Source organism: Carcharodon carcharias, chromosome 9, assembly GCF_017639515.1.
Source record: "Carcharodon carcharias isolate sCarCar2 chromosome 9, sCarCar2.pri, whole genome shotgun sequence".
Classification (NCBI taxonomy): Eukaryota; Metazoa; Chordata; class Chondrichthyes; order Lamniformes; family Lamnidae; genus Carcharodon; species Carcharodon carcharias.
The window spans coordinates 160,508,082-160,521,564 of record NC_054475.1 but is presented as its reverse complement, the minus strand read 5'-3'; the positions used below and the strand labels follow the sequence as shown (position 1 = coordinate 160,521,564).

The following is a 13,483-nucleotide window of genomic DNA, read 5'->3' as shown; positions in this document are numbered from 1 at the left end:
GACCAACAGAATCAGGGCTTTGGTGTTGGTTGATTTGTGTATCTGCAAACACTTGAGCGTAGCGAAAATCGAAAGGGATTGTCTTTCCAATATACAGCATGCAAAGCCTTCCAGACATCAGAAAACAGCAAAATCAATCACCAAAAAGTGAAGCAGCTTAAATCTAGTTAAATGAAACTAGTGTTCCTCCCCGACATGTTCAAATATTCTCAGCAGATGCGATGAAATAAACGTCTTGAATTTGGGATGAATTGGTTTAAGACCTTGATATTTGACATGAGGAAGTGTCTTTTTTTTTAAGCTTCTGGTGAAGGGTCATCATTGACCTGAAACAAGAACTCTTGTTTCTCGCTCCATGGTTGCTGCCTGACCTGCTGAGTATCACAGAACCACAGAATGGTTACAATACAGAAGGAGGCCATTCGGCTCGTTGTGTCTGTGCTGGCTCTCCGAATGAGCAATTCACTTTGCCCCCCCAGCTTCTCCCCATAACCTTGCACATTCTTCCTTTTCAGATAATAATCCAATTCCCTCTTAAATGCCTTGATTAAATTTACTTCTACCACATTCTCAGGCTGCGCACGCTAGATCTTAACCACTCGTTGCATGTAAAAGTTTCTTCTCAGGTCTCCGTTGCTTCTTTTGCCAATTACCTTAAATCTGTGCCCTCTCTTTCTCGAACAATCCACCAGTGGGAACAGTGTCTCCTTTTCTCCTCTGTCTAGACCCCTCATTATTTTGAATACATCTGTCAAATCTCCAGTACTCCTAGCATTTCTGTTTTTATTTCTTTTTTTTAATGTGGCCACTACAAATGAACCATGGTGTAGTAACTGAAGGCATAGTCTTTCCTGCTGTCTATCAGGGGTCACGTGATGCTCTGGGAAGCTCTGACCAATGAGCCCTAAACGTGGGTAATCCGAGGGGTGGGTCTTCCTCACGAGAGTCCTGATTGAGTGTGTAGCACCTGAAAAGCTCCTTGTAATAAGGTTTATCTGTTTCTTGTTGAAATCTGTCTGCTCTGTCGAGTCATTATATTTAGCGACAAGGGTAAAATAGCTCAGATGCTGTATCTTGCCTTGTTACCATGAATACATCGAATCTTAAGAAAACGAAAAGACTACTCACCATTCACGCCACTCTTCGACAGAATCGATCCTTAGGAAGCGAATATGGAAGACTGGAGCCAGTATGTAGAGCACCTCAGATTTCTTTTCGTAGCGAACGATATTATCATGGGGTAAAAGCAGAAAGTCATCCCTTTGTGTGTATGTGGCAAGTAAGACATACAATCTCATTCACAGCCTGATGTCCCCGAGCGTGCCCAATTCTAAGTCCTTTAATGGATTAGTGGACCTCATGAAAATGTATTTCCAGCCGAAGCCATCCGTAATAACACTGCATTTTAAACTTAATTCCAGAGTCAGGGCCCTGGGAGAGTCCATCGCAACCTGTGTAATGAGCCTGAAGCAGCTAACAGAACACTGCGACTTCAGGTATATACTAAATGATACACTGCGGGACTGATTCGTTTGTGGAGTTCAAGACGATGCCATTCAGCACCATTTGCTTGCCAACATCGACTTTAAGTGCGCCCTAGAAATCTCCCTCATCATGGAAAGTGCTGTGAGAGACTCGCAGGGTTTGCAACACGTACAACATGGAGCTGTTCTTCACGTGGGGTGGGAACTTTCCATCAGGAGTGGTGCAAAAACCAGAGACACAGCATCAAAGTGAGAGACAATGTCCGCTGTTTGAAACACGAAAAGGTCTAGTAGATACAATTCAGCAGCGACTCTACAATTAAGCTGTTACAGATGTGGAGGTGACCACGGACCGGACACCTATAAATTCAAGGAGGCAGAATACCATTACTGCAATAAGAAGGGTCACATAGTAAGGCAATGCCAGGCAAAGTTAAAACAGTCCATAAAGCAGCAAACCAACATGATTGAATTAAAAAATACAGCAGAACCTGAAGCTACCGACACTGACATTTATTGCTTGTATAATGTCACCGCTGTAAAAACCAAACCTATCACTGTCACAATCCAAGTTAATGAGAAAACACTAATAATGGAGGTGGATATGGGCTCCTCAGCCACAGTGGTGGGAGAGCACATTTTCAAATACCTTAATGAAGTTAGACAGCCAATAAACCTGGAGCAGACAACTGCTAAATTAAAGTCATACACTGGAGAATCTATTCAGGTAAAGGGTATCGCCACAGTACCAGTGTCTTATAGGCAACAGACAGCCCAGTTACCTGTGATAATAGTGTAAGGAGATGGACCCAGTCTTTCAGGTTACAGAAGATCAGGCTTGACTGGTCTGAGATATTTCACCTGAAAACAGGAGTAGTTTCTGAACCGCTAAGGAAATATGACATGGTATTTTGGGATGAATTAGGGAAGTTAAAAGGTGTGCAGGCCAAGATATATATGGATCCTTAGGTGACACCACGTTTCCTTAATGCCGGAGCTGTGCCTTATGTGTTGAAGGAGAAGGTGGATGTAGGACTGTGCCAGTTAGAAAAGCTGGGCATCATCCAACCTGTCCAACTCTCGGAATGGGCAGCACCCATAGCTCAAGTGGTTAAGCCTGACCAAACTATATGCATTTGTAGGGACTATAAATTGACTGTAAACAAGGAAACAAAACTAGATAAGTACCCCATTCCGAGTAGAGACGACTTAATTGCAAAGCTGGCTGGAGGCAAGTCCTATACAAAATTGGATATGAGCCACACCTACCAACAATTAGAACTGGATAGCACATCGAGAGACTATGTGACTATTAACAGACACAAGGGTCTTTATCAGTACACTCGCCTACCCTTTAGAGTATCGTCTGCATGTGCAATCTTCCAGAGAACAATGGAGAGTCATTTGCAAGGACATCACCAAGTGGTGGTATACCTAGATGATGTTCAGAATAAAGGGTCAACCGAGACAAAACACTTGGCCAACTTGAAGGAGATGCTAAGAAGGTTCATGGAAGCCGGTGTACAATTAAAGAAGGAAAAATGTAAATTTCAAGTGCCAGAAGTTACCAGGTCACAGGGTGGACGCCATGGGTTTGCAACGAGTAGGAGAGAAAGTTTGGGCAATAAAAGATGTACCCTCACCATCCAATGTAACTGAACTCAAGTCCCTCCTGGGTCTGATCAACCACCTTCTTGCCTAACTTGTCAACTGTGTTGGCACCATTACATTTGTTGCTAAAAAAGAATCACTGTTGGTCGGGGAATTCATCAACAGGGAAAAGCCTTTGTGAAAGTGAAGAAGCTGTTGCATTCATTGTGTTTATTGGTATATTGCAACCCATCGAAAGAGTTGGTACTAACATGTGATGCCTCTCCTTATGGTGTAGAAGCCAGGTTATCACATAGAATGGAAAATGGATCAGAAAGGCCCATTGGCTATGTCTCAAGAACCCTCTCCACAGCTGAGAAGGGTTATTCCCAACTAGAAAAGGAAGGTTAATCAGTGGTATTTGGAGTGAGTAAATTCCTCCAGTAACTATGTGGACATTCCACCATTGTGTCAGAGCATAAACCATTAACGGGTTTATTCAGTGAGGATAAGGCCATTCTGCCAGTAGCATCAGCAAGAATACATCGTTGGGCTTTGATATTATCTGGGTATGAGTATACCTTTCTGTAATTTTCTGGCTTACAGATTGCAAATGCGGACGCATTCAATTGTCTCCTGTTACCAGAGAGCATTGTACATGCTCCAGCGCCACAAGAAGTTGTGTGATTACTAAATTTCTTGGATTCTTCGCCTCTGTGTGTGAAGCAAATTAGAAATTGGGCAAACAGAGCTCCAATGTTGTTGGAAGTCAGAGACTTTATTTTGCAATGATGGTCAAATTTGACTGTATCTGAAGATTTGAGACCATTCCATGCCAGAAACACAGAGTTAAGCTGTCAAGATGGAATTTTATTGTGGGAATCAAGAGTTGTCATCCCTTCACAAGGTAGAAAACCACTCTTGACAGAGCTTCACCATGCGCATCCAGGCATGTTGAAGATGAAAATGCTTGCACGAAGCTATGTCTAGTAGCCAGGCATTGACAGTGACATTGAAAGCATAGTCAAGTACTGTCTCCATTGTCAGCAACAACAGAAGTTGCCTGGTTTAGCTCCCTTGTATCCGTGGAAGCGGCCTGGTCGACCTTGGGTTAGACTACACATCAGTTATGTTGGACCATTCTTAGGTCCAGAGTAATGTGGTTGACTCTTATTTGCACTCTGAAATGGCACTCAGTTCAAGGCATTAGGGATGGGCAACAAATGCGGACCTTTCTAATGATGCCCACATCCCATAAAAGAATGAAGACAAAAAAATATTCATGCCTCAAGATAACTGGTACTGAAGTCTTACAATACATTAACTCATTTCGATTAAATTCCTTTCTCCACTCATTTAAAATAAAGAGATTAATGCACAAATAAGGTAATTTGATATCAATGTGTTAAACGATTCTTGGTTAACATTGCACACAATACTTTCCAGGCTTGAACCCCTAGTGCAGAGCCACATACACAGTTTTAGCTTAGTTAATGGTTCCCTTTGATATCAGAAACCCAGTGACAGAGCAGTAAATAGTTAATTCACACGACTATGTTATTACATTGCTCGTGGTAGACCATGGGGAAAAGATAGGGGATGGCACGAGGCGAATTGCTCCTTTTAAGAGCCAGCACAGTCACGATGGGCTGAATGGCCTTCTGTGTTGTAACTGTAGTGTTCAGTTGTTCTGTGTTTGATTATCTGAGTCTGTTTGCTATTGATGCTCACTTGTTTGGAGACAGTCTCCGGATAAGGGGCCGATTGTTTAGGACTGAAATGAGGAGAAATTTCTTCACACAAAGGCTTGTGAATCTTTGGAATTCTCTAACCCGGAGGGTTGTGGATGCTCCATCATTGAATACATTTAAGGCTGGGATAGACAGGTCTTTGGTCCATCAGGGAATTAAGGGATATGGGAAACGGGCAGGAAAATGGTGTTGAAGCCCAAGATCAGCCATGATCATATTGAATGGAGGAGCAGGTTTGTTGGGCCATGTGGTCTATTCCTGCTCCTATTTCTTATGTTCTGATGTTCTTATGATTGGTTAAGCCTGGGGGTGGACTCAAAGAAAAATAAACAAACTAATGAAGGAGCTGGAAGCTAGAGTTAGAAGCAAGGAGTAGACATTTTAAAGCATTGTATAAAAAACTCTTGTAAATAAAGTTAGCGCACATATGTAAACTAATGTGTCACCTCTGCATAGCTCTCAGCTATAAAATATACAACAGTAACCATTCTTTGAGTTTATGATTCTAAATGAAATTTTCAAAACTGTGATTAATAGATTTCTGTTAGGCAAGACTATCAAGAGATATGGGACTGAGGTGGGTAAGTTAAGATACAGATCAGCCATGATCTAATTGAATGGTAGAACAGGCTCGAGAAGCAGATTGGTCTACACCTGTTCTAATGTTGTTGGCACTATTATGATGGGGAGCTTTAAATCACACTCAACACAAGTGTCTAAAATAGCCACAGTTCCAAGCAGTGAAAGAGTCTTTTGCAATAAATTTTTGAACAGAATATGTTTGAATTGTTTGATTGCGAAGAATAAATACAGCAGTCTCCCATAAGGACCAGACTGAAATAATCTTTTCTTTATGTTCAACGAGGTCAGAATATGATACTCCTGAGGAATGGACTTCTTCAGATTTCCTGCCCCCGCCACCAGTATCAAGCATTCCCACGCCAGCTACACTACAGCCAGATGCTGAGTAAAATTCCCTTCAGTCCACCCAGCCAACTCTGGTTCAACATATTGCTAGATCTTTTGTTACATGACCTCCCCATCTCCAATCAACCAGCCAAATTTTTTTTCCCCCATCTGCATATTTTTAGAACTAACCATTGAAAGTGTTTCAAAGAAAATGAAAAAAGACTTTTTGCCAAATCTTTTCATCTTGCATTCATCAGGACAGTCGCAAGAATATCAATGTCAGGGGAAGCGATTGTCCTGATGAGTGCAAGACAAAAAGCTTCGACACAATGTCTTTTCTCAGCAATGCTCAAGTGCGGTACTATCAAACAACAAAGTGAAAAGGGGCACCCGCTTGTTTTTAATGTCCCTATGATTTTTGTCCTGTGTGCTGCTGACAGCAATGATAAGGAGATTAACCTTTAATTCCTGGAGACTCCAGGACAAACCTGGAGGGTTGCCAACACGAGTCTGTACCAATAATGTGTCTCAGCCCCACCTCAGATGAGCACCAATGGGATTCTTTCTTTCACTATAACCTAGACCAGCTGCCCTCCAGCTTTTTTGAGAAGGAGTAAAAATGCATGCCAAATTTTGGGACACCTTTGTGAGATGCAGGCCCTGTTCACCAGGCGAGAAAAAAGAAAGACTTGCTTTTATATAACACCTTTCATGACCACAGGATATCCCAAAGCGCTTTGTAATCAATTAAATGCTTTTGAAGTGCAATTGTAATGTAGGAAACACAGCAGGCAGTTTGCCTATGGCCAGGTCTCTCAAACAGCAGTGTAAAGATTTCTGCTCAGGTTTTTGTGCTGCTGATCAGCCAATAAATATTGGCAGGGGCATGAGGGATAATTCCCCTGTTTTTCTTCGAAATAGCGCCATGGGATCTTTCCCATCCACCTGAGAGGACAGATAGAGCCTCATTTTATTGTCTCACTTGCAAGACACCATCCTTGACACCTCAGTATCCACTCGGTACAGCACTGGAGTGTCATCCTCAACCGTTTCATACATGCCCTGGAGTGGGACTGCGAGCCCACAACCTTCTCAGTCTGGGAACTGAGCCACACAACCATGGAATTGGATTGGGACCATCCAAAACCCCTTCTCAAGGGGCCTCATACAGCCAGCAGGTGAAAAGGGGCCTTCACCCAATCGGCCGTGGTTCAATTTTGAGCCCACATCCCGGGTGTGAATGGCCAGTGCCTAAGGCATGGCACCAGTCAATGGTTATCCAAAGTGCGTTATCATTGAGTATTAGCTGTACCTTTCTGCTCAGTTTCAAGAGCATGAGCTGAAGTGAAATCTCCAGCTGTAACAGACTTTTGGTAAAATACTTTTACTCCTTCGCTGAATTGACTCAAGTTTGGCTTCCCTTCTCTGGGGGCTGGCTGGGTGGGTCACAGGCCAGAGAAGTCAATGACCAGTATGTGTTAAGAGATTGACAGGGCCCTCAACCGAGTCCGGCCCATCTCCCGCGCATCTGCCCTCACGCCTTCTCCTCCCTCCCAGAAACATGATAGGGTCCCCCTTGTCCTCACTTATCACCCCACCAGCCTCCGCATTCAAAGGATCATCCTCCGCCATTTCCGCCAACTCCAGCATGATGCCACCACCAAACACATCTTCCCTTCACCCCCCCTATCGGCATTCCATAGGGATCGTTCCCTCCGGGACACCCTGGTCCACTCCGCCATCACCCCCTACTCCTCAACCCCCTCCTATGGCACCACCCCATGCCCACGCAAAAGATGTAACACCTGCCCTTTCACTTCCTCTCTCCTCACCGTCCAAGGGCCCAAACACTCCTTTCAAGTGAAGCAGCATTTCACTTGCATTTCCTCCAACTTAGTCTACTGCATTCGTTGCTCCCAGTGTGGTCTCCTCTACATTGGAGAGACCAAACGTAAACTGGGCGACCGCTTTGCAGAACACCTGCGGTCTGTCCGCAAGAATGACCCAAACCTCCCTGTCGCTTGCCATTTTAACGCTCCACCCTGCTCTCTTGCCCACATGTCTGTCCTTGGTTTGCTGCATTGTTCCAGTGAAGCCCAACGCAAACTGGAGGAACAACACCTCATCTTCCGACTAGGCACTTTACAGCCTTCCGGACTGAATATTGAATTCAACAACTTTAGTTCTTGAGCTCCCTCCTCCATCCCCACCCCCTTTCTGTTTCTTCCCCCTTCCTTTTGTTTTTTCCAATAAATTAGATAGATTTTTCTTTTTGCACCTATTTCCATTATTTTTAAATATTTTTTTAAATCTTTTATGTTCCCCCCACCCCCACTAGAGCTATACCTTGAGTTCCCTACCATCCATTCTTAATTAGCACATTCATTTAGGTAATAATACCAACTTCAACACCTATGTGTTCTTTTGTTCTTTTGTCTGTGACATCTTTTGATGATCTGCTTCTATCACTGCTTGTTTGTCCCTACAACCACACCACCCCCCCCAACTTCTCTCCCCCCACCCAACACCCCACGCCCCCCCCCACCAACACACAACACACACAAACACACCTTAAACCAGCTTATATTTCACCCCTTCCTTGGATTCACCTAGTTCTGTTGAAGGGTCATGAGGACTCGAAACGTCAACTCTTTTCTTCTCCGCCGATGCTGCCAGACCTGCTGAGTTTTTCCAGGTAATTCTGTTTTTGTTTTGGATTTCCAGCATCCACAGTTTTTTTGTTTTTATCTCTGTGTTAAGAGATTGTTGTTTTAATTAAGCGGGAGAGACACTTCCAATGGAGTCTCTGTCTCACAAAAGTCATGTGTCAATCCTTTTCTACCCACAAGCTTGGCAATTTTCTAACAAAAACATTGTGTGCTTTCCGAATTAGATTTTTCGGTGAGCTAATTACCCTGAGAGAAAAACAAAAGTCACATTGCACAAAAATAAAGAAGGAACCTCATGTTACAGATAACAATAATGGGTGGGTGTCTAAAACCCCATCAATCAGCACAAGCCTCCTTCTCTTCTGCAAAGTAATTACATGGCATTACTGTGTAACATTTGGAATTCCTTTCAGACCATAGGAACACACCTTGAAGTGGCGTTTGCTTCCCATGTTTATGTGCCAAGTGTCAGGTTAGGTTGCAAAGCAAACAGAGAATGTTTCAAGACTGGAGTTAAATCAATAAGGACAGAAAGTTGGAGAAAGTACTATCTTTACATTTCCTAACAAAAAACATTTTGCAGCTTTATAAGTGATAGCTTTAGACTTTACAAATAGGAGGACAGGTTGCCAAGGCAGTGTCCATCCATCTAGCTGGGTGCTTCTTCTGGTGCTTTTAGCCGCTAGTGTTTATATATATAAAATCCATTAAAATTACAAGTCAATAGAATAGAAGTTGGAGCACTCTGATCTCACAGTGACAACTAAAATGAAAATTTTATCACAGCCTTGCCCTGAAATCTGGCATATTTTTAAGATGCCCGCGGGGAACCATAAACAAAAATAACCAAATTCACCTAACGACCCCTAAATGCAAAAATTACCACCAAGGCTTCACTTTTTGTAACTATAATATGAATCAGAACCAATGCAAATTAAGGATGAATTAACAGGAAACTGATACTTCAAATGAAAAGGTAAATTTCATTTAAATAGCCGATACAACAAAGACATATCTTACACAACCACATGCACCTGCATCGCTCCCCACAGACATGTAGCAACATGTGCAGTTCCAAAGTTCTCTAACTCGGCCTTTGGTACTTAAGATCTGTCACTTTCCCACTCAATCAATTTTGCCTTCAAGTCACGTTTGCCAGCAGCCATATTCTCTCTCAGGTGCCCAGAGAGGGTCACTACCTGAACAGCGCATGCCTGCAGAACCACCTTAGGTCCTCAGGTCCCTGAAGGTGCCAGGGTAGGTGGACAAGGTGATAAAGAAAGCATGTGGAATGCTTTCCTTTATTGGATGAGGTATTCAATACAAAAGCAGGGGTGTAATGATGGCACTGTATAAAACTCTGGTTAGGCCACACTTGAGTTTTGCGTACAGTTCTGATCACCACTTTACAGGAAGGACATAATAGGTCTGGAGAGAGTGCAGAGAAGATTTACAAGAATGTTGCCAGGGCTTGAAAATTGCAGGTTTGTGGAAAGCTTGGATAGGCTGGGGCTGTTTCCTTAGAACAGAGGAGGCTGAGGGGTAGCCTAATTGAAGTGTACAAAATTATGAGGGACCTAGATAAGTAGACAAGAAAGACTTGTTTCCCCTTGTTGAGGAGTCAGTTACCAGGGGGCATAGATTTAAGGTGATTGATAGAAGGATTAGAGGGTACATGAGGAAAAACTTTTTCACACAGAGGGTGGTGGGCATCTGGAATTCACTGGCCTAAGTCGGTGGTTGAGGCTGAAACGCTCAACTCATTTAAAAGATACTTGGGTCTGCATCTGACGCACTGTAACCTGCAAGGCTATGGACCAGGTGCTGGAAAGTGGGAGTAAAATGAGCGGCTAGTTCCTTTTTCATCTTTTTCTGGCTGGCACAGACATGCTGGGCTGAATGGCCTCTTTCTGCGCCATGACGTTTCTATGGTTCTCTGGTTCTATTGTCCGTAGTTGGATTCATGACTGTCTTGTTGATACAGATTCCCTAAAGACTCCTTTATCCAATCTCTTTAATCTACCCCATTAAACTATTTAGTCAGCTCTGGCAAAACTGAAACAGCAGTGATAAAATTGTCCAATTCACAATCCATGCTCTAACCCTGCCTTCGATTTTTCTGTCCTGTTTAACCATCTTACACACACACACACATTTCCTTGGAAATATGTTTTTTTTATTTGTTCATAGGATATGGGCATTGCTGGGTCAGCCAGCATTTATTACCCATCCCTAGTTGCCCCTAGTGCTGTTAAAGGTCAACCACATTGCTGTGGGTCTGGAGTCGCATGTGGGCCAGACGAGGTAAGGACACAGATTTCCTTCCCTAAAGGACATTAGTGAACCAGATGGGTTTTTACAATGATCAACAATAGTTTTCGTGGTCATCATTAGACTTTTAATTGGATAAAGCTTCCATCTGTTGTGGTGGGATTCAAACCCAGCTCCCCAGAGAATTACCCTGGGTCTCTGATCCAGTGACAATACCACTGCGCCTTTGCTGTTCACTCCTCTTCTGCAGCTCTTCTGTCTGGCCACACAGCTTTTGAATGCTAACATCTCCCCTGTTGGTACTGCTTCCTGATCAAGGGTAGCCAGGCCACATGGACTAGTTTTTCTTATTATTCGAGAAAATTACAATTGATCCCTTTAAAATTGACTAAAATTCTTAAAAGCCCTTTTCAAACATTTTTAAAAACAATTACAGATTCCACAGACATTTTCAAGAAATTACAAATTTTCCTGCTTGCGGGACAAAGGTCATTACACTATCAAACCCAAATAAAAACTGATCAAAACTTTCAATCTGACTAGATAGATTTTTGTTAGGCAAGTGTATTAACAGATGTGAAACCAAAGCAGGTAGGTGAAATTGAGACAGGCAATGATCTAATTAAAAGGTAGATCAGGTTCAATGGGCTGAATAGCCTCTCTCAGTTCCTGCGTGTCTATGACTAGTTCGGGTTCAGTATTTCCCCTGATGGGTTTCAGTTCAAAGCCTTTCCTAAGATTGAATTTTGCTTGTGTCCATTTTTGTTGGTACAAAACTGGATTTCTCTGACTATCGAGTATCCAGAGGCAAACATCCAACCCCCAGTAATATTTTGGTGGCATACTTGGTCTGCATTGGCCAAGTGGCTGACTGGTGTGTGGGTCTGGGCTGATCCCTCCCTCGCTTAATTAATAAATCTGGAATTAAAAGCTAGTCTCAGTGATGGTGACCATGAAACAGAGTGTCATAAAAAACCCGTCCGATTCATTAACATCCCTTGGGGAAGGAAATCTCCTGTTCTTACCTCACCTGGCCTACAAAGAAGTGTGGCTGACTCTTAGCCGTCCTCTGAAATGACATAGCAAGCCACTCGGTTGTAACAAACTGCGACAGAAAAGTCGAAATGGAATGAAACCAAAAGCACCACTTGGCATTGACTTAGCCACCAGAAATGACAATGGCAGCACCAGCCCTGTCGGCCCTGCAAAGCCCTCCTTGCTAACATCTGGGGCTTGTGCCAAAATTGTGAGAGCTGTCCCACAGGCAAGTAAAGCAACAGCCTGACACAGTTATACTCAGGAATCATACCTTACAGGCAAAGTCCATCACAATCCCTGAGTATATCCTGTCCAACAGCAGAGATGGTGGCACGGTGGTATTGGTATACATGTTAAACTTGGGCCAGGGGACCTCCATTGATTACCACCTGCCAGCACCCCCATTGCTTATGAATCAGTGCTCCTCCACGTTGAACACCGTTTAGAAGCAGCACTGAGGGTGGCAAGGACTTTAAGCGTGCTGTGGGTAGGGGGATTTCAATGTCCTTCACCAAAAGGGGCTCCGGAGCACCATTTCTGATGGAGCAGCTGAGTCCTGAAGGATATGTGGATCTGTGGCAGGTGGTGAGGAGAACAACAAGAGGGAAAAAACTTACTGGACCTCATCCTCATCAATCTACCTGTTGCAGATGCATCCGTCCATGATAGCGTTGGCAGGAGTGTCCCCCGCATTGTCCTTGTGCAGACAAAGTCCTATCTTCTCACTGAGGATACCCTCCATTGCATTGTGTGGCTCCACCACTGTGCTAACTGGAATGGATGCATGTTGTTGTTGTTGTTGTTGTTGTGTTTGCCACATTATATGGAATGCTTTACATAATAAAGCACTCCCGGGGCTTGCTAGATAAAAGGATTGGCCCGACAGCCTGCCGAATCTACAGAACACTTTGGAAATTCAGCCCAAACCCATTTAGGCCGAGTCTGGGCTTTCCTGTCATGGAAATCTCTTGCTTGGATTGTGAGGGGTGGAGCCTCTCACCTGCCACTCACAAGTGAATGTGAAAGGGGTCAGGGATGGGAACCGGTGGTGGGGGGGGTGGTGGTGGTGCATAGAAGGTGGGTCTGGGAAGCAATGCTTAGGCCCAAAGTGAGAAGCCTGCCTTTCATTCAGTGTGGGGGCAGGATTGATGAGGCAAACATCCAAACATGATGAAACCCATGTACCAGGCCCTGAACAGCAGAAGAAGGGAACAATACGGTAGTGAGACTGAAGTTAAGTCCTGGACCCCCTGCATGTGACTAATTAGGGGTTGAATACAGGAACACCCACTTTTGGGCTCCTCGGGATAATTAAATGCGTCAAGGAGCAAGTGTTAAGCCCTTTATTAGCATTTATAAAAGGTTCTGTGGTCTACTTCAAGCATTCAATATGATGGGTGTTCACTTCTGGTCAGAAGTATTTGCATGTTTCCTGCTGCCATTTTGGATTGAGTCTTAGAAGGCCGATGTTGTGCCTGAAAAATACGTACAACCCTGCCAAACTTAACCCCCAACATGCTTTTTTGAAATATCAATGAAATCTCCTTAGAAAGTGAGCCACTTGGGATTGATTGATGGGGGTTTCTGGGAGGGTACGGGCTAGTCTTTCCAGCTTCATTTAATACCTCAGGCATCGCTGTTACCATGGGCAACTACCCAAGAATGGGTGGTTCAAAAATGTATTGCAGAGTCCAGAAATGCTGCTGACCTTTAAGGTGATACCGACAACACAAAAAGAACTGAAAAAGAGTCACTGCCAAATTGCATGTCA

The 13,483-nt window shown here is 43.7% G+C and overlaps 2 protein-coding genes across 6 annotated transcripts in view; one reads left to right on the top strand and one right to left on the bottom strand.

The window, feature by feature from the left end:
- The window catches only part of ids (iduronate 2-sulfatase), a 150,843-nt gene extending 149,697 nt beyond the window's left edge, over nt 1-1,146 (bottom strand). The window contains exon 1 of the mRNA XM_041194778.1: nt 1,129-1,146. Coding sequence (XP_041050712.1) covers nt 1,129-1,131 — 3 coding nt within the window. The 5' untranslated portion in view covers nt 1,132-1,146. The remainder of the gene's footprint in view (nt 1-1,128) is intronic.
- Nucleotides 1-13,483, top strand: part of zgc:66433 (uncharacterized protein LOC321250 homolog) — a 137,534-nt gene that overhangs the window by 60,732 nt on the left and 63,319 nt on the right. The gene's annotated exons all lie outside the window — the stretch shown is intronic.